At 48.4% G+C, this 24,532-nt stretch overlaps 1 protein-coding gene and 1 pseudogene across 1 annotated transcript in view; one reads left to right on the forward strand and one right to left on the reverse strand.

Annotated features, from left to right (window-relative positions):
* Positions 1-10,329, forward strand: part of LOC139366611 (forkhead box protein O6-like) — a 40,271-nt gene extending 29,942 nt beyond the window's left edge. The window contains exon 2 of the mRNA XM_071104303.1: positions 5,733-10,329. Coding sequence (XP_070960404.1) covers positions 5,733-7,424 — 1,692 coding nt within the window. The 3' untranslated portion in view covers positions 7,425-10,329. The remainder of the gene's footprint in view (positions 1-5,732) is intronic.
* A 12,066-nt stretch (positions 10,330-22,395) lies between these two features.
* The window catches only part of LOC139377235 (uncharacterized), a 62,688-nt pseudogene continuing 60,551 nt past the window's right edge, over positions 22,396-24,532 (reverse strand).

A 24,532-nucleotide genomic window follows, 5' to 3' on the forward strand; every position in this document is an offset into this window, starting at 1 on the left:
GTAACTGGCCCAACGCTCTTAACCGTACGGCTACCAGCCGCCCCTGTGGCGTGTGGCGGCTAAGTTAGTTTCTCACCTCCTAATAAGAGGTCTATTTTTTTGTTCATCTTTTCAATTTGATCGCAGTCCAGAAAACAGGCTCGTCCATCTGCCCATCTGTCTCTCCTTAAAGTAGGCTCTCCTCCTCTAAAGGGATTTTAATTATCGTCTGACTTTGGGCTTCCTTCGCAGGCAACAAGATCTGTGTTCCTGTCTGTACCGGTGCCACTTGGGATAGCGTGCCGTATCCGATTTGTTACGTATAGAGCCATATTTTAGGTACCATTAGGCCCTTCAGTCCCCTTAAAGCCCTCCCATCCCTCCACTCCACCCCACCCCTGCAGACAGAGAATGCTGAATGCACCAACCCCCCTATTCCCATTAATCTATGCGCCTCTACATTCTTTATTTCCCTTCAAAGGGGGACAAGCCGAGCCGTGACATCAATCACTGGAAGCGAATATTTAGCCGGTGCTAATTTCCATCAATAGCCTGGAGACAGGCTTAGCTGACAAAACTCATTCCTTTGCCTGAACAAAACTGCTTGTGTTTGAGCCTCCACCTCCCCCTCCTCTGTAGATGCACAAACAGGCACCACAATAAACACAGCCAGAGCCTCTCCTGGTCCCCCTTGATTTGTGCTTATCTAATGAATGGCGTGCCATGAAGAGATACCCATAGACAGCAGAGGAGCATAATGGCTTCTTTCTGTATGAAATGGGATTGATAAACACCGAATGAGTACATGGCGAATGGCGGTAAATAGCTTCCAGACAGATTCTCGTCTTTGCAGAACGAACATGCCAGTCATCCAACCCTTTAAGTTATTTGAACCGGGTGAGTGGTTTCTTTTGGCATTCCCACGTGAGCCCTCTTGTCTTTGGGCTCATCACTTGGTTCTGTTTGAATGAGCACACCCTCTCTCCACAAGATGGGCCCTAAACAGTTTGACCTGTTTCGTCTATCCCCTCTTGTGAGTATGTGGGGGGTAGAGGGGCCCCATTTTGAGGGCAGCCCATTGTGTGGCTCGGAGGGTTCTCACACACTGGGCTCCACGCTATGCCTCCACACTCCCACCCCACTACCCCCCTTACACCCTCTATCCCAGCTGCCCGCCTTGCCAGCCAGCCAGTCAAGCCAACCCAGACGGTCTATTGCCCCCACCACCCCGCTCACCACAGTCTCAACGGCAGATTGCTACCCTGGGAGTGGCGGCAGAGGGGACACATTGGCATTGTGCCAGGCTGGGCAACTGGGCACTGTCACCCTACTCACGCAATGCCGGGGGTACCCTAGGGCAAGGACATTGGAAAGGGAGCCATATCGCCTTCACAAAGCTAGTCCAATAGAATATCTTCCTACAGACAGTCAGACCTTGATGTGTCTAAAGCCAAACCTTACCATTGAAGGCTATTAAGTTGAATCGATTCTCCAAGTTGAACTGCCTACTCCAGATCCAAAATCAAACTCAGTGGGTGTGTGGAGGGAGGACTGAGCAGGAATCAATGTGAATGGCCAGAACGCTGAGGGGCAAATTAAAGGGTTTGAAAGAGAGGGGAATTATCGACAATGACCAGGGCCCGTTTTTGTTCATTCTCGGAACATGAACAGAGCTTGGTCGATCCAAAACAGGAAGTCTTGTAGTACCCGGTCTCGGGAAAAGGAAAAATCCCTTTCTGCTGCTCTGAGGCCACCTGTGTTGGAAAGAGTGTGAACGTGTCAGATTTGAGGGTGCTAATAGGTTTTAAGCTTAATCTGTGGGCAAAGAGTGCTGTGGTGGAGTGGCTTGGTGGGGAGCGAATAAAGAAGATGTACGTCAGGTATCAGGATCGTGGGCTCTAATGAGAGTTGAGCTCAAGCCGATTTGTCTCTCTGGGGCCACCGGGGTGCCACACCACAGAAATAGATTTACTAGAAAGGACATTCCCATTCAAGTCAATGTTACGTATGTGACGGGTGAACCGGCTGCCATATTGAATGTACCCATGAGTGTTCTGTGAACTTGATGTGGTCTGAGTGGCTTTGCCATTCTACTAATCATATTTGCATGTGCTACGCAGTCTTCCACTGGCTACAATTGTTCTATAATCGGACAGATGCCCTTTTCACAAATAACAGTGCAAGGCTACTGCACGCTGGTTGTTGTTGCTTAAATACCCACTCTGTGATAGTTACATATTCATAGAAGTTTGATTTGACAACCTTTGATATACCGCACAGTCTGTTCACTTAAGTCGGGTGGGATCAGGCAATACATTTGTGTGTTAGCTCTCTATCTCACGTCATTATTTCTGCCTTCCGCCATTATGTATTGTATAAATTGGCCCGATTTCAATATGAGATAGCTGCCGGACCAAGGGGTTGGAGTGTGTGCTCCGTTGTCATTGTATGTTTTTGTGTGCTACCCTTCGTTTGTCTATTCCTGAAAGCCAGAAACATTTTATGAATATTTAATAGACAATAACGTTTTTAACATTCTATTCTGCCGTAAACAAACTCAGAGTGAGGCATTCCACTTAGCTCTGTCAGATAGGAAATTGAAAGGGTGGTTGTACTACATGGCCTTGTAGATCATGGCCTTTCCTCTCATTGTCTTACATGGACAGGTTGCTTAACAAAGGAATCTCCTTAGTCTGCCCCCTCATCTTCCTCCTCCCATTGATTCATACCGTATCCAGGCTGCTCGCGGTGCACACGATGACCTGGCAGTGGACTGTGTGAGTCGCCCAGCTGGGAGTGCCCCCGAATCAACTCCAGGATTAGCCCGGAATTGTCTGGGATTACTCAAAATGAAGCGGGATTAGCACCGGCTGCCTGCGACTGCCTGTTTTGGGGGCGTGAGTGAGAGGGGCATGGGCCGGCCATATTTCCCCTGACTCAGTCCAAGATTGGGCGAGAAGCCAGGGCTAGGCTACTCCTACACAGGGAGGGACACCTGTAACCTGGCAGGGCTATTCTTAGTCCCTAAACCCACGCCCAAACAGGATGACTACTACTGAGAAACTCCGGGTTTGAAAACAAAACAGAAAGGCCAGCAAACAGGAAGCAAACAGCTAGCTGACTACGCCATCATGGTCGACTTACCCACGCAATGGCTGTGTCCCAAATGGTGCCATATTCCCTATATAGTGCTCCACTTTTGACCAGAGCCCTATGGCCCCTGGCCAAAAGTAGTGCATTATATAGAGCATAGGGAGCAATTTGGGACGAAGGCAATCTCTTAAATCTCTCTTAAGCAGGTGGATTCAGGATTCATCAGATAAAGAGGGCTTGGGGATGATGTTCAAATCCCTCTCCCAAGTCTATAGCGGGGGACTTTTTTTGATCATACATGCTACGTTTGGAACAGATCAGAGATCATACGCGGTAGCGGCTTCAACCGGGTCCGGTCCCATTGAAGGAGGTTCATTTTCATTCAGCCTTCAATCAATCTGTCATCTATAACTTGATGGACAGCATTTGTCATGATCTGATAAGGTAATGTTCTGGTGTGGGAGAGACAGGTGTACCCGGACCAAACCTTGCTGAGCCAAGATGTTTGAGCTGGCTGGGTATCCACCGTAGTTGCTTGAACTGTGCCGAAAAGATCAATGTGAAAAGAAAATATGTGAGAGAAACACAGTACAGTTTCAGTTGGCACGATAGTGTGAAAAGGGTAGTAGTCTGCGCAGGCACGTAGTTGCCCGCCCCTAACCGCCAACCGGGCATCCCCCATGGACTGGCACGGCCCAGATGAAAGAAAGGCTGTTAGAGAGTTAGAGAGAGAGCTGCAGCATCAAACAACCAACGTCTCTCCCCATCCCCCCGCTACCCTTACTCTGCCTCCCTGCTCTACCCACCACAATATCATATACTCCCTCTCCTGCACGTTTACCAACAGTTGCCATGGTTACCCAATGCTCGAGGTGTCACAGCGAGGCAACCGAAGGGAGGCATTCACAGATCACCTGGATTCAGTCAGTCGCCGCTTTTCAGTTGGTGCCCCACCATTTGATTTGTGTGTACTCAGACTGTGCCGCTTCGCCGTGAATACAAATGATGTACGACACAACGGTGCCGTTGAAAGTATGAACGCTTAAAATTACACCACATGTACCTCAATCTGAAACAATGGAATATAGTACTATAGTGTAAGGCTTAGCCACACTAGGTGCTCTGGTTTCATTTTGCCGTTCAAGTTTCAGAATAACGCCTACAGCAAAAAGCAGAACAGAACAACTGTTGTCAATCAATCAATATTTCTTACTGTTCACTTGGCCTTCACTTGCCCTTGAAGAAAAAGTCTAATACACCTACAAATTGTTTTTGGAATGAGAAAGGGAATGAACAGAGTCATCTATTGAGAGTTTATCATTGAATTTGAGTGTCCCCCCCCAAAATGTGGGAAAGGCATTGACAAAAAAAATTAAAAGATCTATTCTCTCAGCAGGTAAATAATGATTCCAGCATATTAACAAACACAAGAGACATGGAGGGAGGGAGGAAAGAGGATGAAAAGAAAGGAGAGAAGCAACAAGTTGCAGAAAGCTTAGAGTAGAGAAGGCTATAAAGAGAGAGAATGGTGATAAAAGAGAGACAGAGATAAAAGGAGAGAGAGGGCGAGGGAGGGGAGAAGGTGATGGAGCGAAAGAGCGAGGGTCATAGAGAGACAGAAAGAGAATTCGGTGATAGAGATAGTCTGTGTGGGTAGGAGGTGGTTGGTGGGCTCCATCCATTATTCCTGGTAGCTCCTAGCTCCGATCCATCTCCACACTCAGGCCATGGGAGAGGGGGCTGGTGCGCGGGCCAGACTGGCAGCCACATCAAACACCAGCCCCAGCCAGGCACATTGAACCAGGGATTAGCGTACATCTACCAGGCGGAGGAGAAGAAGTGGAGAGGAAAGAGACAGAGGGAAGGAGAAGGAGGGAGGGATACCCTCCACTTCACAGAGATAAAGTGGACGTAGTGTCTTCAGTTCAGACAATCATTGGCACTCTCACCTGATAGATTGTACAAAGACACCCATTCTATTCATTCTGTTTCTACGCATTCAATAACATCCAATAGTTGGAATTCGGATCGGTAACTTCAGAAAAACTGGGCCCTGGTGTCTACAGTTTAGTAGGCAGACAAGGCACCAGTAAGTATTTTGTAGACCCACGATGGTGAGTTGATAGCAGCTCTATAAGCATGAACACAAACTGTCTGGTACGTATTGATCAGCGACGCTCTTCTTGGAAGGGGAATCCACACACTCCCCAGTGGCATCAATGTGTGTGAGATAAACCTTTAAACAGCCATCAATACGGAGCAGCAGGCTTGGGATCAGATTGGCAGGTTGCACGTCGTCAAAGTCGCTGAAACTCTAGTTTCCTCTCCAGTAGACAGTTGTTTCATATGAAAACGGGTCATATGCGTACTTGATTCTGCTGATGTCTACAGATGAGGAGTTCTGGGAAACGCACAAAGGCGACCCGTACTCATTGCCTGAAAGTCACACGCTGTCCTCACCCAGAGCTAAAGTGTGACGTTTGGTGGCAGTGGTGAGATTCAGTGTGTTAAACAGTGAAAATGCTAATATACATACTATGATGAACAATGTAATGTGCACTCTAAATGAATTAATCTCTTTCTCTCTCTCTCGCCCCCCTCTATCTATCTATCTATCTATCTATCTATCTATCTATCTATCTATCTATCTATGTCTGCAGAACTCCATTCGACACAACCTGTCCCTCCACACGCGCTTCATCCGGGTGCAGAACGAAGGCACGGGCAAGTCCTCCTGGTGGATGCTCAACCCTGAGGGGGGCAAGATGGGAAAGGCCCCTCGCCGGCGAACCGTCTCCATGGACAACAGCACCAAGTACCTGAAGAGCAAGGGCCGGGTCAGCCGCAAGAGGGTGGGCAGGCCAGGGATTGGTTCTGGAGCTCAAGTGGGGCTCCAGGCTTCCCCTGAGCAGGGTAGCCCACCGGGGAAGGTTCTCCCAGGCAACATAGGGGGAGCTGGGGGTGTGGAAGGAGAGTTTGACGCCTGGACGGAGCTCCACTCCCGGGCTAGTTCGTCTACGTCGACCCTGAGCGGGCGTGTGTCGCCTATCCTGGCCGAGGGCGAGCTGGAGGAGTCAGAGGAAAGCGGGCTGTCCTGCTCGGCCTCGCCACACCTCTACCCCTCCCCCTCCTCCAGTGCCCGCTCCCCTGCCATGGGGGCCGTGGGAGGCCACTGTCCACCCGTGGAGCAGCTTCCCCAGCTGGCTAATCTCACCGGGGCGATCAGCCTGGAGGAGAGGCTCTTGGAGGAAGGCTACCACCATCATCATCCTCACCTGGCAGCGGGCCACAAACTCCCCCCGGTCTATCATTACAACCCTGGGGTTAAAGGTCAGGGGTCATACTGCGGCGCGGTCTACAGCCAGGCTGGGATGGGCATGCTGCGCCACCACTCGCCCATGCAGACCATCCAGGAGAATAAGCCGGCTAGCTTCTGCGGAACCTTGCCGGCCTACTCAGGGACCAACGCCCTGCAGAGCCTGCTGACAGGGGGCCCTGGAGGGCCACAGCAGTACTGTGCCAAGGACATAATACTGGGCCAGGAGAGAGATGCCCAACCAATGATGGGGCCCTCCACGAACGGAGTGAGCTCCACCCGTCACAGCCACCACCCCGGACACAACGGACATGCAGCTCACAGCCACAACAGCCACAACGGAACTCAGAGTCATAACCTCAACCCTGTGACCAACCACAATAACCACAACCACAGCTCTCCTCATCTTGGCCACAACCTCAGTCAGAACCACAGCAACCACAGCAACCACACAACGCACACACCGACTCGAGCCCCGGCCCTGGCCCCACGCATCAGCAGTGGCCACCTCCAGCCCTACAGCCACAAAGCCCCCTATCTTTACAGCCCCCCATCCCACGCCCACCTCCCCGCTTCCACCACCCTGCCACCCAACCCGGCCGGCATGCTGGGGATGCCCCAGGACTCCTGCCACCTGGCCACCGCCCCCCACCCCTCGCACCCTTGCCACAACACTTACCCCAGCCCCCAACACCAGGGAATGGGCAGTGGACTGTACCACCACCAACTGGGCATGGTGGGAGGCTGCACAGGAGGCAGCTACCATGGTAGCTCGTACCACCAGCCTCACCCCCACGAGAGACTACCAGCCGATCTGGACCTGGATATCTTCCACGGGAGCTTGGACTGCGACGTGGAGTCCATCCTCCTCCACGATATCATGGACTCCGGAGAGGAAATGGACTTTAACTTTGACAGCTCCCTGGCGCAGGGGTTGGGCATCGGGATGGGCATGGGGGTGGGCCTTGGGATGGGCATGAGTGGACTGGCAGGCCCTCAGCAAGCCCACAACAACCAGAGCTGGGTGCCCGGCTGAGACATTTCCCAGAGTGCTTCAGGGCAGGCCTCAGAAAAGACTCCACTACAGAGAGTGCTGCAGGCCAGCCCTCACTGCCCCTCAGATAGACAGACTCCACCCCTCCTCACTAACATGTTGGGGAGCACTGTGCTTAACTGTGTCATTCCTGGACTGAAAACAGAGGAGATGGGACAAACACTCAGTCGCTCACTCCCCCATACCTTTCTGTGTTGTGCTATAAAATGCCCCGGTCCTATCTCTCCCTACCCGGACTCTCTCTGGAGACTGTAGCTCATGTCACATTGGTTTTTCTCACATCAGCTGTATACTGTGATGACAATCTCAACTGTGTTGTTGCCCAACCTTGTCCCTTTCTCATCTACTATCATGAGACCTGAACTCACCAAGCACTTTAAAACAAGTGGGTCAGACTCCACAGCTCACTCACATACAGACCTGGGTTCAAATACTATTCAAAATCCTTTCAGACACTTTATCTGGGCTTGATTGAGTTTGCCTGGCGCAATGGAGCCAATAGAATTGTCGCAAACGTGCAAACCCCGCCTATCTTGCACTCCATGGCAGACTGCAGCAAACGCTAAACGTATTTGAAATATCTCAAATGGTATTTGGACCCAGGTCTTGTCATGTACTGTAGCAGACAAACTCATGCAGAGTTTGGCTGTTTGCGATGTGGGTACGGTATTTGACATATCATTTTGCTGAACAAACCAAGAAAGCGCAAGAATCCGGATCTATAGATACATTTGTGGCATAGATTTATAATGGGGGTTGCTATGCTGCAATGTTTATAATGGGGGTTGCTATGCTGATATGTTTACTGTCAGTGGGAAGCAGGGAAAATGTCATCAAAAATGTCTGATTGATTGGTTATTTGGGCTCTTTGTTGTTGGCTCGTATTCGGTCAAATCAAATGATACATTTTGGGACAGACTTACAATGATCTGTGCCTCTTCACTGACCTAATTGAAAACTATAATCTGGTGCTTTACTTTACTGTGCAAGTGAAAGTGTATGTTATATTAGTTGGTCGCATTATGTTCATTGAATTCATCTTTGGAATATTCAGAAGACAAAATGGAAAATCGCGTATCACCTTGCCTCAACCAGGGTTTATTTTTTCCTTTGTGGCGCCAGCTTTTCTCTTTAACTTTGCTTTCTCTGTCTATGCCCCCCCCCCCCCAACACCACCACCAACAGAGACAAAGTGATCATCCCTCAGACCGACCCATTAAACTGTGCTTGATTGAAATTCAGCGCCTTGCTTTTAATCTCCAAAGTGATGCTGCAGCCATGCATCACTATCGGGGATCTAAACGCAACAGCCTCCCCTCCCCTCCCTCCCTCTCTCTCACCCCTGCAGTTGTCGCTAACGTAAATGTGCTGTTCTGATCGCCGTGATTAACACCTAGTCATCCTGGCCCGGGAGGGAGACAACACTGTCCGCGTTTGTCTGTTCGGAAAGGACACCGATGGGGGGGAGGGGGTAGGGGGGAGGGACAAAAAACCCACAAAAAATAAGTAAACACAGGTTGATAGTAGGTCGACAGCAATATAATCACATGATCATGTCCCTTTCCCCGTCCCTTCTGGGCGCGTGTGTCTTAAACGGGTAGTGTGTTTGTGTTGTAAGTCATCAGCATCGTTGTCATCATCTGTATCTTGTGTTCCCTATCACATGTTATGAGGTCGTCTTGGCTGTGTTTTGGGCCTTTGGGAGTTTGAGTTGAGACTGGTTCTCTGATATAAGGTACTGTACATATAGGCGGAGAGGGGTAGAAAAGACCGATGGAAACAATCAGCCAATCAGATTGGCATTAATCTCTGTCAAACAGGGTTGTTGTTCCTTCTTTACCTTCCTTCCACACATGTCCACGTTCAGCGCGTTTCCTTTGTTCGTCGTTCTCTCTTGTTGTCGTTGTAATGTTGACGCTCTGAAGGGACATTCAGGGACAGGGTGTATATGGCATGGTGATTTGTGAAGGCGGACATCCGGATCCACGCCCTATACGCTAGGCTACACCAGCCCCCATGAATTGGACCATGGTCTCTTTACTGTAGCTCTAGCCACCATACAAAGCCTCGGGACAGGAGATAGCCATGGGTCATGTTCATTAGGCCACACGCCGCACGCCATTGCGAACCGCCTTAAAGCGCTTTGCAACGGAAACCGAAAATGTGTGTTTCTTATTGGACAAAGTCCAGGTTGTCCCACTCTGATTCAGTTAGTTTTTGTTCGTTTGATGCCTAAAGAACATGAACCAGCTCTCCTGTATCCCTCAGTAGACACACTCTGCTGTGGACTGTACTGAATACTTCTAACAGGAATGTCCTAAAATGTACACCGTTCCCGGGATTTCCTAACATGGACACCGTACAAGGGGCATATCATTACAGCCAAAGGTCAAGTATGGCACAGACTAGCAGGCCCTATCCTTCGAGATCAACATCCTTATTCTAGGATGTCGACTCTTGTTCAATCTCAGTCTGTGAAGTATGTGTGGAAGGTCTTGGCGAAAGGACCCCTTGGTAGGGCTATGTTTTAGCCTGCGCTAAAAAGGTTTAGTGATGCCCCGATATTGGAAAATAGAGTTATATATAATGTCAAACGTTAATCATACACATATTTATTTATGAAAGAGGTGGGTCTTTGTCACCCCTGAGTGTGGTAGTTTGTGAGCCAACTCCAATTTCCTTTGCATTTTTTTTGGTCTTTGTTTTTCCGCGTCACACTTCCTTTACAGTCGTAAGGATTTTATTTTGTACAAAAATCTATATATTGAGGATATTGTATAATAGTTTTTAAACTCAAAAAGAAAATATGAATTTTGTCGTCTATTTCTTTTTTTTAAAGCGAATGTATCTTATCTGGTGACTGTTAAATAAATTAAATGAAAAGAAAGTATCTGTTTCATGCTCTTTCTACGCTTGTGTGGTTCCATGCGAGGATTTGTCACAATTGTGTGATGACATTTCCATTGTCTTGTGCTGGTGTGTCCTCGAGTCCTTGTTCTTTCGTATACCTGTGTGAGTGAATGCATGTGTTGTGTTGCATATGAATTTGGTCTTTCATTTTATATTATCCAAGGGTAATCTGTCCAATAAGGTTCTCTTTTTGTACATGCAGCACACACAGACGTTGCTTCCAAAGTGTGTGTTTGTGAACGACTAGGTTTTCTTTTGTTTGAAAGAGAGTATGCATATGTTGATGGGTGTATGTGCATAAGGGAAATGTGTGTGTGTACTGTCTGTGTGTGTTTGTGCATGTGTGCCCTTCGGTGTGAAAGCGTGTACTTGTATGCTAGTGTGTCTCCTTCTGTATGTGCGAAAGCAAAAACGTGTTTGCCTGTGTGTGAGAGAGATATGGGGGCGGGGGGTGGGTGATGAGGGGGTGAGTGTCTAATAAGGCTTGTCATCCCCGCTGAAGCTGTAGGTTGGTCACAGCTGTCCCAGTCCCATCGGAGGCGTTGTCACAGGAGGAGAGTGCTGCGCTGCAGCGCAATACTGCCAGGCCCCATGGGAGCCTCCTCCACACACACACACACACACACACACACACACACACACACACATTCTCCTCTCACTGAAATGTACGCTTTTAATTGACTCCACTCGGCAGAGGCTCTCGGGAGGGAGGGAGGGAGGGAGAGCGAGAAAAAGAGGGAGCTGGTGGACCATACGGAGGGTAAAGCCAGAGAGGAGAGACCGAAAGAAAGACAGGAAAGAAGGAGGAGAGAAGAGAAAGCAGACGGCCCAGCCCAGGTGCTGTGCCTCAGGGATGGACCAGTCTTCTGTTGCCACACTATCGGAGAGAGAGAGGCTATACATCCCGGTGCCATTATTCTCCCACTCAAACAGCTCAACGCAGGTCTGCTTCACTGAGCCCGGTGATGGTATAGCATGGAAAAACATTCACAGGGCGAAAGTCTGTCAGGGGAGGGCACTGCTTACCAGGACCTATAGGTTAATATAATACTAGATTATAATACAGAAGACGGATACATTTGATTTAATGCTGATCCCATGTGTTTCTACTTAGAATAGAGTAGAGCTTTATTTCACTCTCATTGTAGATGCTAATATAACTGTCATTGGGATACATTATGCAGCTGCTCAGATGGCATCACGGTCCTGGTCTGCCGTAAATTGCCCTATCGACTTAGGTCCATGCTGTCCTGCTGTTCTTAGTTCACCCGGTTTAAAGGGTTAATATAGATGAAGTCAGCTATTCCCTGTAGCCTACTAATACTACTGCAGATCCCAAGTCAGACATCCAGAGGAGGTGGGGGCTGGGGGAGCGAGGGAGGGGGGGGGCTACAGAGGTGATGACACAATTAATGTCAAGTGAATACCCCTGAGCCCCCTTCTCAAATCTGCATCCCCCCTCACCCACCCCCCTTCTCTATCACACATGGCCTAATCCCACATGGGGGCTAAGCGTTAAGCGCGGTAGCCTGAATCAGCTAGCGCAGCACTGGCGTAGCATTAGCTTCTGGGGAACAGGGCCGATTGGTGTCTAGAATTACGGGTTGACACTGAGACAGTAATTAGCGAGTGTTGCTTATGGCTGCGGCTTTGGAATGTTAGGGTTGATCGCTAGGAGATAGCGACGCTTCAACTAGCCTCCTGTGGGCAAGAGCAGGCACATGGGTTCTGGATCAGAGACGGTTCTGGTGCTTAAATACTGGGTCATGTGACGCTGTAGGGGAGGATTGGATTTGGTCTTGGGGACTGCGGAGCTCAGAGAGAGGGGTCAACTGCAGGCTGTGGCGATGGTTGGTAGTTCATGTATCATTGGTGTGAGTGTGTGTGTGAGAGAGAGCGAGAGAGAGAGAGAGAGAGAGAGAGAGAGACTAACAGAGAGATAATTTAATTGAATGAACTGAATTGAGGAAGTGAGAGGAATAGAGAGAGGCTGTGTGTGTTAGACAGAGAGGCTCTGAATCGAGGGCAGCCGTAGTGTAGTTAATAGGCCTGCAGTGGAGAGCCCTCTCTGTGTGTGTGTGTGTTGCGTTATCCAGTGTTCAGTCCACCCTGACCCTCAGTAAGCATCACCTGGTACCAAAGGACCTCAGAGAGTTAGACACGAAAGAGTGAGAGTGAGAGACAGAGTGAAAGTGAAAAAAAAAGCAGAGCCTCTCACTCCGAGTAACTGGAGCAGCACTTCAACCTGGCTGCTAACAAGCGTTCTCTCTCTCTCTCTCTCTCTCTCTCTCTCTCTCTCTCTCTCTCTCTCTCTCTCTCTCTCTCTCTCTCTCTCTCTCTCTCTCTCTCTCTCTCTCTCTTTCTCTCTCTTTCTCTCTCTCTCTCTTTCTCAGCATCTCTCTCTCCCGCTACCTTAATCACCACAGAGTTTGTGTACACAGCAGCGTCCAGACTACCAGAGAAGTCGCTTTGCAAGAAAGTGACTGATTAAAACCCAGGAGAGAGGAAGAGAGAGAGAGAGAGAGAAGTCAACATCCCTCCCTCTGGAGAGAGAAGCTGCAGCTTATCAAGGACCAGCTGGGGACGAGCCATCAACAACCAGTCGACAAACGATACCGAGTCTGCTTCCACAGACAATGTGGAGTCATGGACCACTGTAACAGCAAGCAACTTATTGTTAAAAATAACAAAATAGAAGTGTGCCATTGTTGAACTCAAATGAAAGATAGCAGTGCGTGTGGAAATATTCATGTTATGTGTCCCAAATGGTGTGCTACGTTTGACCAGGGCTTGGACGATAACTGCGGAAGACAACGGTGCTTCGTGTGGCTTTGGTTCTCTGTATGAATGAGCGTTGACATGAAGCAGTGTTCATACGGAATCAGGTCAGAGCAGAGAGGGGTGAGCACGGGAACCGATGCAGCTATAGCTGTCGTCATGACTTTGCCACGGGTGATGTTTCTTTGGTGGTAGTGCCCGTCTGAGGGACAGCCTGGCAGGGGCGGAGGGGAGGGTATAGGGTCTTGGGTGGGGGTGGAGGGAGAGGGAGAAAGGGTGGTGGAATTTGGAGGGCAGATTTTTATGTCAGCCTTTTAGGGATACCTTAACAGGCAGTTACAGTGATGTGTGTGCAGGGTGGGGAGCAGTGTGTGTGTGTGTGTGTGTGTGTGTGTGTGTGTGTGTGTGTGTGTGTGTGTGTGTGTGTGTGTGTGTGTGTGTGTGTGTGTCGGTGGTGGGTAGAGGAGGGAGTTGTGTTGGTGAGGCCATCCATCACAATATTGAGAGGCAGTGAGGCCGCATCGGACACACTCAAACTCACCGACGCGCGCACACACACACACACACACACACTGCCATATCTCGTCTCACGCAGGCTCTTGCAATTCCCCCTCGCAGGCGGCTGTGGCGTCGGTTCTTCTTCGCTGAGAGGAGAGAGAGTCTGGACTGAGGCGATAGACATCTCATTAGAATCTCCTACAGCTCCACTGGGCTAGCGGCCTGTCTTCCGTCTTACTGCCAGGAGAGAGTGTGTGTGCATGCGTGTGTGCATACATGCAAGAAAGAGAGAGAGAGAGAGAAAATGAGACAATGATAATGGCAATAATAGTTTTGATCCTTCAGGAGGCTCTCTCCCACAGGCGAACAGTTCGTTCTCTCTCTCTCTCTCTCTCTCTCTCTCTCTCTCTCTCTCTCTCTCTCTCCCCTCTCCCTCTCCCTCTCCCTCTCTCTCGCTCTCGCTCTCCCTCTCTCTCTCTCTCACACACCACTGTTTCACTCTTAATGAATTTCGAACTTGTTAGTGCTGCAGCCCGTCTCTTCTTCTCTCCACCTCCTTCTGACACTGGCCTCAGATCTGTTCATCGTGTCTCTCACTGCCAGGGTATTTAATACGTGCCTGTATCAACTGTTCTTAGATCTCTTGCTATATAACTTTTAATCTGTTCCTGTATCAGACTGTACTCAGATCTGGGGTTTTTTTCATAGCCAGGTCATTTAATCTTGGTCAATTATCAGACCTTTCTTGGATCTGTTCGTATACCTCTCACAGCCAGGCTTTTAGGCGTTCAATCTCTGCACTCTTAGGGCTCTAATTTCAACTGGTCATTCAACTGGTCAAACGCATGTTAGTTTGCAATTTTGTCATGTAAAAACTGGCGCATGGGCATTTTCCATATTAAAGCAACGCAATTAGAACGATGTAGACTGCAAACATGTTCAACATATTTGGCAAATATTGGGCGGGCTATTTAAGGGACTAGGCTATAACGGGCCAACATTCGAATTGGAGTTGATGACAATGCAATACATAAAAGACCATAAATACACAACTTGAAGAAACAACATATTTAGTCATGGAGCACATTCTGATTGGCCAGTGATGGGCCAAGCCTCGACACCCACAACTTATTTCATCAAGTAAATGTGAAAACAGCACAAATATTTCTGACACACACCTGAACCTATAATGGTACCACTAAGCGCTAAGAATTGACCATTGCGTTAGTTTTGTTAAAATAGATCCCTTGTAAAAAAAAAAGGTGCGACATAGAACCAGAAAGGGCTCATCAGATGAAAAAGGTCCCATGTAGAACCCTAAATCTCCACAAAGTACCATTTGAGAATCCTTTTTCTAAGTGTGTGCATGTATCACCCCTGTCCTCAGATCAGATTCCCTTCTCCCTCTCCTTTCCCAGCCAACGCCATTTACACTTTGCTTATATCAGCACCCGCGCGCACACAGTCCCTCCCTCGCACTTACCCCTCTGACCCCTCTCTCTCTCCCCAAGCCCCAGCCGTGAGTTAGTAATCCTAGCCCCAGGCCAGCTCCCGAGCGCTCTGCTAAAGCTATTCCAGTGCGTAAGGAGTACTGCTGTCTGTGTGAGGCCTTGACCCCGTAGGTTTAGAGCCAACCACCCTGCCCACGCTATCTCTCTCTCTGACTTAGGACTCTCACTCTCTCTACCTCTCTCTCCCTCGCCAAGAACCTCCCCAGAGCACTCTCGCTCTCTCCCTTTAGTGATAATTGCTCAGTGAGAGAAAAGAGAAAATCCGGCAGCCACTCTCAAGGTCGTCTTGCCGTGTGTGTGTGTGTGTGTGTGTGCGTGCGTGGGTGCGTGCGTAGAGGAGATGAGTGTCTGAGGGGAGGGGAGATGGACTCACTGCCAGATGTTGTAGCGTGACCCGCTCTCTGGAGAACCAATCATGGGATCCCTCTGGGCCTGACCTCTAACGCCACATACTGTACTGAATGGTTATTGGTTAGCCTGTCGCAGCTCTCTCTATCCCATCCATTCTCAGTGACAAGTAATCATACACCTTGACTTATTCAACATTTTGTTGTGTTACAGCCTGAATTCAACATGGATTAAATACAAATACATTCTCACCCATCTACATACAATACCCTATAATGAAAAAGTGAAAATATGTTTTTAAAACGTTTTGCAAATGTATTGAAAATGTAATCATTTACATAAGTTAACATTTACATAACTATTCACACTCCTGAGTTAATACTTTGTAGAAGCACCTCAAGTGGTTGGAGCGTTGAGCCAGTAACTGAAAGGTTGCTGGATCGACTCCCCGAGCTGACAAGCTAAAAATCTGTCGTTCTGCCCCTGAGTAAGGCAGTTAACCCACTGTTCCCTGGGCACCGAAGACTTGGATGTCGACCCAACACACCTCCAGGCTGTGTAAGGGCTATTTTACCAAGATGGAGAGTGATGGAGTGCTGCATCAGATGACCAGGTCTCCACAATCCCCCCGACCGCAACCAAATTGAGATGGTTTGGGATGAGTCGGACCGCAGAGTGAAGGAAAAGCAGCCAACAAGTGCTCAGCGTGTGGGAACTCCTTCAAGACTGTTGGAAAAGCATTCCAGGTGAAGCTGGTTGAGAAAATGCCAAGAGTGTGCAAAGCTGTCACAAAGGCAAAGGGTGGCTATTTGAAGAATCTCAAATATAACATTTATTTTGATTTGTTTAACACTTGTTTGGTTACTACATGATCCCATATGTGTTATTTCATAGTTTTGATGTCTTCACTATTATTCAACAATGTAGAAAATAGTAAAATAAAGAAAAACCTTTGAATGGGTAGGTGTGTCCAAACTTTTGATCGATTGTGTATATAAATTCAGGTTGGAACACAACAAAATGTGGAAAAAGTCAATGGGTGTGAATACAATGTATCTCCTTGTTGGGACTACCGGTAATGATTGAGTGACTGTCTCTCTCACCACTGTTCCACTCTTAATCAATTTCTCACTCATTAGTGCTGTAGCCCACAGCTCATCTCATCTCTTCTCCATTATCTCTCTCTCTCTCACACACACACACACACACACACACACACACACACACACACACACACACACACACACACACACACACACACACACACACACACACACACACACACACACACACACACACACACACACACAGTACAGAGGACTCTCTCTTCTCCTTCCCAAACGAGCCTCCAGGGAGAGGCAGGCCCATACCTGAGTAGCTGTGTTTCCCAGCTGGGAGGCTCTCTCCTTAGGTGCCTAGCCACCATCTGTCCAGCTGGGACTGGAGACAGCGCATCTCCTGGAGATGTACAGTAGTGCACCAGCACCATAACTACTGATACAGGGTCAGTTATGTCTACATCCACAGACCACCTAATGGTTAAGATGAAAGGAAATCTGATTCCTAGATCTGTAGTCAAGGCAGGGGTGGAAAGTATGGAGTAAGTAGACGGCCCCTAACAATGGTCCCTAACCACTGACTGATACAGGGTAAGATAGTTGTTCATTCACCGACCACATACAGTATTGGTTAAGGCTAGAGGTAATATTACCCTAGATATGTGGTTAATGATAACATCTACCACGAGGAAGCCTGATCCCAGATATGTTTATGCTGTCTCACCATCTCCTGGTTCCTCCTGGTTCATTGTCATGCCAAGCATGACAACTACCATTGGAGTCGGCTACACAGCACAAACTGATCTGGTAACAGGGTTAAGGTTGTGGGTGGCTTTTGGAGGCAGGGCCCACGGTGGTCCATCCATCCAGGCTGGTGTCCGTGGTTATTGTGTTGTGGGACCAGGGGGGAACCAGTGTGAGCCTGTGAGGACCAAGTGGGGTTGTGTGGGGAGAGCCCAGCCCAGGAGGAGACAGCCAGTCCAAGCCAGCCAGCCTCCCCCTCAGCCCCTTGCGAACACTGACACTAATTGAGGTGCCATGAATTATAGATGAATTCTGTGGTGGCCCATGCAGCGCTCCCTCTTCTCTCCATCTCTCGCTCTCCTTCTTACACTATTACATCCCTCTCTTGCTCCCTCCCTTACTCTGCCTGCTTCATTGACTCGATCAGATGGCAGACACAGCGTTGGCATACACATGTATCCTCCAGTGCACTATGGACCTCCAGTTGGGGGTTATTGGGGGGGGGGGGGGGGGTTCAAGTTGGGGGGGGGTTCAAGTTGCTTGCTCTTTCCCAACAATGCAGTAGTACTATGAAACATTATTTAAAATGTCAAGAAAACAAAAACACAGCCGAAATAGAAATAAGAAGAACCAGAGAAGGTAAGTAAGCTGTATACAGGATCAGTTTCAGGGACAGTGCCAATACCATCTTTACAATGTGCAGGGATACTGGAGTGGTAGGGTTAGATATGTATAGGGATAAGGAGACCAGGCACACGATAAACAGAGTAGCAGTAGCGTGTCTGATGATTGTGTGTGTGTGTGTGTGTGTGTGTGTGTGTGTGTGTGTGCGTGTGTGCGTGCGTGCGTGCGTGCGTGCGTGCGTGCGTGCGTGGATATGTACAGGGATACTGGAGTGGTAGGGTTAGATATGTATAGGGGTAAGGTGGCCAGGCACACGATAAACAGAGTAGCAGTAGCGTGTCTGATGATTGCATGTGTGTGTGTGAGTGAGTGTGTAGAATGTGCATGGAGTGAGTGTGCATAGAGACGGTGCAAAAATAAAAATAAAATTGAATGGTCAATGCTGATAGTCCGTGTGGCCATTTTGTCAGTCTTATGGCTTGAGGATGGAAGCTTTTCATGAGTCTGTTGGTGTCAGACTTGATGCTCCAGTACCGCTTGCCGTGCGGAAGCAGAGAGAACAGTCTATGGCTTGGGTGGTGGTTCCTTTCACACCACCTGATATAGAGGTACTGGGTGTCAGGGAGCTAGGCCCCAGTGACACAGCACCCTCTGTAGCGTCATGTGATCAGGGGTGGTGCAGTTGCCATACCAAGCAGTGATGCAGCAAGTCAAAATGCTCTCAATGGTTCTGTCGCGCCGCCTTCACAACTGTTTGCGTATGTGTGGACCGTTTTAAGTCTTTAGTGATTTGGACACGAGGAACATGAAGCTCTCGACCCGCTTCACTGCAGCCCCGTGGATGTGGATGGGGGCTCGTTCACCCCCCCCCCCCCCCCCCATTTCCTGTAGTCCACAATCAGCTCATTGGTCTTACTGATGTTGAGGGAGAGGTTGTTGTCCTGGCACAACTGCCAGGCCACTGACTTCCTCCCTGTAGGCTGTCTCATCATTGCTGGTAATTAGGCCTACTACCGTCATGTCATCAGAAAACATGATGAAGGTGTTGGAGTCATGCCTGGCCATGCAGTCGTTGGTGAACAGGGAGTACGGGAGGGGACTACGCACAATCCCCTGTGGGGACCCAGTGTTGAGGGTCAGCGTGGAGGAGGTCATGTTGCCTACCCTCACCACCTGGGGTCAGCTGTCAGGAAGTCCAGGATCCAGTTGCAGAGGGAGGTGTTCAGTCCTAGGGTACCAAGCTTGGTGACGAGCTTGGGGGGGGGGGGGGGGTTCAATGAACAGCATTCTCACATAGCTATTCCTCTTAGGTGGTTGAGGGCAGTTTGGAGTGGATTTGAGATTGCGTCATCTATGGATCTGTTGGGGTGGTATGCAAATTGGAGTGGGTCTAGGGTGTCTGGGATGATGGAGTTGATGTGTTCCATAAGCAGACTTCATGGTTAGAGATGTGAGTGCTACAAGGCGGTAGTCATTGTGGCAGGTAGCCTTGGAGTTCTTGGGAACAGGAATGATGGTGGTCAGCTTGAGAAATGTGGGGATTACATACTGAAAGGTTGAAAATGACTGTGAATATGCCAGCCAGCTATTCTGTGCATGCTCTGAGAATGCGCCCTGGAATACTGCCAGGCTCCGCGGCCTTACGAGTGTTGACCTGATCATAAACCATCCTCGCGTGGGCCTCGGAGAGCGAGATCCCCCCCCAGTCCCCTGTGTCAACGAGGGTCCTCGTGCACGGCTCAGTGTTGTTTTTGTCGAAGCGTGCATAAAAGGTGGTTAGCTCGTCGATGCTATCGGCGGTGTCCCAGAACCTAATCCAGTCAGCGCTAGCAAAGCAGCCTCGTGGCATAGCTAGGGGCATGTGTCTTCAGAGGCATATTACCATCACTATGTATCTGGGGAATATTTCTCTCTCTGTCTCCGTCACCCTTCACCCTCTCTCACCCCCCTATATCTCTCTCCCTCCCCCTCTCCTTCATGTCTTTCTAGACGTCTTTACCATCAGCAATTTGGCTTGGCTGTCACTTGTTTCCTTGTTTTCTCCATTGGCTCGCACTCAAGTGGGAAATCACAAGTGTGTGTGAGGGTGTACTTGTGTGTGTACAGTAGAATTGAGAGTTTTGCACGGCTCAAATTGAGGCCCCATACTGTGTTGGTGTTTTCATTTCCTGTACTTTGAAAGGTCATCCATTGATTATTCGTCCTTTTCAAGAGGATAAATGAATAGTTTATAAAAGAGTGACCAAAAAAAAGCTAGAGCCTATTACTGTTAGCCCATTGTATTTTTCTGTAGAGACTTTTGAATCGTAGTATCTGTATCATCTGTCTCCGCAATACACTGTCTCGCAAATTTCACATGGACAAAATCCAGGAGTGTACTTCTCCACTCAACTCTTTCTTACTTTTCTTGAGATGACTAGTGAGGCTATACAGAGAAAGCGAGAAAGATAAGGGAGTCAGAGGAGAAAGGGAGTTATTTGTGCGCCCATGCATTTGTGTATATGTGCATGTAGTGTGAACCTACAAGTCTAAGTGGCTGGTATTACACTCTATGTCCTTATCTATCTTGCACTCTCTCTGCCTCTCCCCCTTACTAGTCATAGAAAATACTATGTTTGTATTCCTGTGTAAAGCTACATCAGTGGAGGCTCCTCCTCCGAGGAAGGGGAGGACCATCCTACTCAGTGAATTTCATAAAAATAACAATTGTGGCCTCCCGGGTGTACTGCAGCGCCGGCGTTGCGACCAGAGACTCGCGCCCAAGCTCTGTTGTAACCGGCCGTGACCGGGAAGCCGTGGGGCGACGCACAATTGGCCTAGCTCCGTCCGGGTTAGGGAGGGTTTGGCCGGTAGGGAAATCCTTGTCTCATCGCACACCAGCGACTCCTGTGGCGGGTCGTGCGCAGTGCACGCTAACCAAGGTTGCCAGGTGCACAGTGTTTCCTCCGACACATTGGTGCGGCTGGCTTCCGGTTTGGATGGCGCTGTGTTAAGAAGCAGTGCGGCTTGGTTGGGTTGTGTATCGGAGGACGCATGACTTTCAACCTTTGTCTCTCCAGAGCCCGTACGGGAGTTGTAGCGATGAGACAAGATAGTAGCTACTAAAACAATTGGATACCACGAAATTGGGGAGAAAAAGGGGTAAAATTACAAATATATATATATTTTTTTAATAATAAAAAAAATAAATAACAATTGTGATTTTTTTTTTTTAATTGGTCCTTTTTGTTTGTTTACCTTTCACTTACTTAGTTAATGCAGCTAGTATATTGATTCTACACATACATTTTAATAAAAGAGATCTAAGTTCGTTAAAGTTGCTTTTTTGTTAATTCTCCCGATGTAGAATTGCATGAAATACGTTTATAAAAGGCCACATTTTTCCCAGACACTAGGCTACTAAAAATGTTCTCCATGTGTGCAACTTCTGTAAGTGCCTCTACTCAAATCAAAATCAAATCAAATGTATTTATATAGCCCTTCGTACATCAGCTGATATCTCAAAGTGCTGTACAGAAACCCAGCCTAAAACCCCAAACAGCAAGCAATGCAGGTGTAGAAGCACGGTTTCTAGGAAAAACTCCCTAGAAAGGCCAAAACCTAGGAAGAAACCTAGAGAGGAACCAGGCTATGTGGGTTGGCCAGTCCTCTTCTGGTTGTGCCGGGTGGAGATTATAACAGAACATGGCCAAGATGTTCAAATGTTCATAAATTACCAGCATGGTCCAATAATAATAAGGCAGAACAGTTGAAACTGGAGCAGCAGCACGGCCAGGTGGACTGGGGACAGCAAGGATTCATCATGTCAGGTAGTCCTGAGGCATGGTCCTATGGCTCAGGTCCTCCGAGAGAGAGAAAGAAAGAGAGAAAGAGAGAATTAGAGAGAGCACACTTAAATTCACACAGGACACCGAATAGGACAGGAGAAGTACTCCAGATATAACAAACTGACCCTAGCCCCCCGACACATAAACTACTGCAGCATAAATACTGCTGAGACAGGAGGCTGAGACAGGAGGGGTCAGGAGACACTGTGGCCCCATCCGAGGACACCCCCGGACAGGGCCAAACAGGAAGGATATAACCCCACCCACTTTGCCAAAGCACAGCCCCCACACCACTAGAGGGATATTTTCAACCACCAACTTACCATCCTGAGACAAGGCCGAATATAGCCCACAAAGATCTCTACCATGGCACAACCCAAGGGGGGGGGGGGGGGGGGGCGCCAACCCAGACAGGAAGATCACATCAGTGACTCAACCCACTCAAGTGACGCACCCCTCCCAGGGACGGTATGAAAGAGCCCCAGTAAGCCAGTGACTAGGGTCACTGTAATAGGGTTAGAGGCAGAGAATCCCAGTGGAAAGAGGGGAACCGGCCAGGCAGAGACAGCAAGGGCGGTTCGTTGCTCCAGAGCCTTTCCGTTCACCTTCCCACTCCTGGGCCAGACTACACTCAATCATATGACCCACTGAAGAGATGAGTCTTCAGTAAAGACTTAAAGGTTGAGACCGAGTTTGCGTCTCTTACATGGGTTAGCAGACCATTCCATAAAAATAGAGCTCTATAGGAGAAAGCCCTGCCTCCAGCTGTTTGCTTAGAAATTTTAGGGACAATTAGGAGGCCTGCGTCTTGTGACCATAGCGTACGTGTAGGTATGTACGGCAGGACCAAATCAGAGAGATAGGTAGGAGCAAGCCCATGTAATGCTTTGTAGGTTAGCAGTAAAACCTTGAAATCAGCCCTTGCCTTGACAGGAAGCCAGTGTAGGGAGGCTAGCACTGGAGTAATATGATCAAATTTTTTGCTTCTAGTCAGGATTCTAGCAACCGTATTTAGCACTAACTGAAGTTTATTTAGTGCTTTATCCAGGTAGCCGGAAAGTAGAGCATTGCAGTAGTCTAACCTAGAAGTGACAAAAGCATGGATTCATTTTTCTGCATCATTTTTGGACAGAAAGTTTCTGATTTTTGTAGATGGAAAAAAGCTGTCCTTGAAATGGTCTTGATATGTTCTTCAAAAGAGAGATCAGGGTCCAGAGTAATGCCGAGGTCCTTCACAGTTTTATTTGAGACGACTGTACAACCATTAAGATTAATTGTCAGATTCAACAGAAGATCTCTTTGTTTCTTGGGACCTAGAACAAGCATCTCTGTTTTGTCCGAGTTTAAAAGTAGAAAGTTTGCAGCCATCCACTTCCTTATGTCTGAAACACATGCTTCTAGCAAGGGCAATTTTGGGGCTTCACCTCTACTCTACTGCTCTATGCCACCAGGCAAATGCAGTGATATACAATGCTTTATTTTAACAGTGACATGTTTTCCTCATGCCTTCCGGTACCTCAGAGCTCCCCAGGTCACCCTCCTCTCGCACTCACTTTTTGTTCCGGCACCTCCCGATTTACAAATGATGTTACAGCTGAGCTGAGTGAATGGAAAATGAATGACAGTCATCCAATATGCTGTAATAGAAATAAGCCATGCCCATTAACGCCATGCTCATAAAAAAATATCGTCCTCCCTAATCTATAACGGCACTGACCGCCACTGACCTGATCATACTGTGAATCTACAGTCTTAGTAGCCGTTATCTGTTATTGCTCCCCTACCCCCCCCCCCCCCCCCCCACACCCCCGTCTCTCTGTCTTTTTCTCTCCCTGTCGCACACACACTCCCCCTCTCACCCTCCCTCCCTCCTGGTTGTCGTCTGCCACTGTGTGGTGCTAACTCCTGACAGCATAGCCCAGTGAATAAGTGAAGGCAGGGATGTGAAAGTTTGATGCCTGGCTCGCGGGCAGTTTTAACCTGCAGGCTGAGCATGCCTTTGCCCATCAGCCAGCTCTCTCTCTCTCACACACGCACGAGCACGCACACACACACAGAAACACACACAGTCTCTCCCTATATCTTTCTTTCTCTCTTTCTCTCTCTCTATTTTGCCAAACAGCCCTCTGTCTGTCCAATGGAAAACTCTCTATACAGTCACCGAGATACTGCAACAACTTACTGTAACACACATGCAAGAGACAACCAGAATTACCTTGATGACCGTCAATTGGCCATAGCTCTTAAGCTCAATAGTAACAGTAGTGCAATACTCAAGGAATGCAACAGACCATGAACAAGGAATGCCATTACCATAATACACAAGGAATGCTTTGGGTCGTTCCACCAATTCCGTGCCTTTTGAGAAGTCTAACTTGGTCAAAAAAACCTTCAGATTTCACCTAATTGTAACATTGTCATAAAGTGCACATGTTCAACTTCCCATCTCAAGAGAAAAAATATATAAAAATAAAAGACTCTAGTGCCTATTAACTTCCAAATAAAGTAACAGGGTTGTCGGTAACAGTGTTGACAATTTCATCTTAAATCAGACATCAATCCCTTTGTGACAGGGGGAATGGAATCGTGTGTGCAACAGGGAGTGGCAATTAAATGCAAGCAAAATAATGATAATTGCTAAAACATTTCTAGCCTGTCTATCTATGGGTAACAGGGTTGTCTATCTATGGGTAACAGGGTTGTCATGTCATGCTCAACCTTCTTAGTTTTCCACCACAAAACACCAGAAAAGGGCCCAAAAGAGTAGAACCAGCTCACCTGGTTTAACTCTA

This window comes from Oncorhynchus clarkii, chromosome 2 (genome assembly GCF_045791955.1).
Source record: "Oncorhynchus clarkii lewisi isolate Uvic-CL-2024 chromosome 2, UVic_Ocla_1.0, whole genome shotgun sequence".
NCBI classification, from domain to species: domain Eukaryota; kingdom Metazoa; phylum Chordata; class Actinopteri; order Salmoniformes; family Salmonidae; genus Oncorhynchus; species Oncorhynchus clarkii.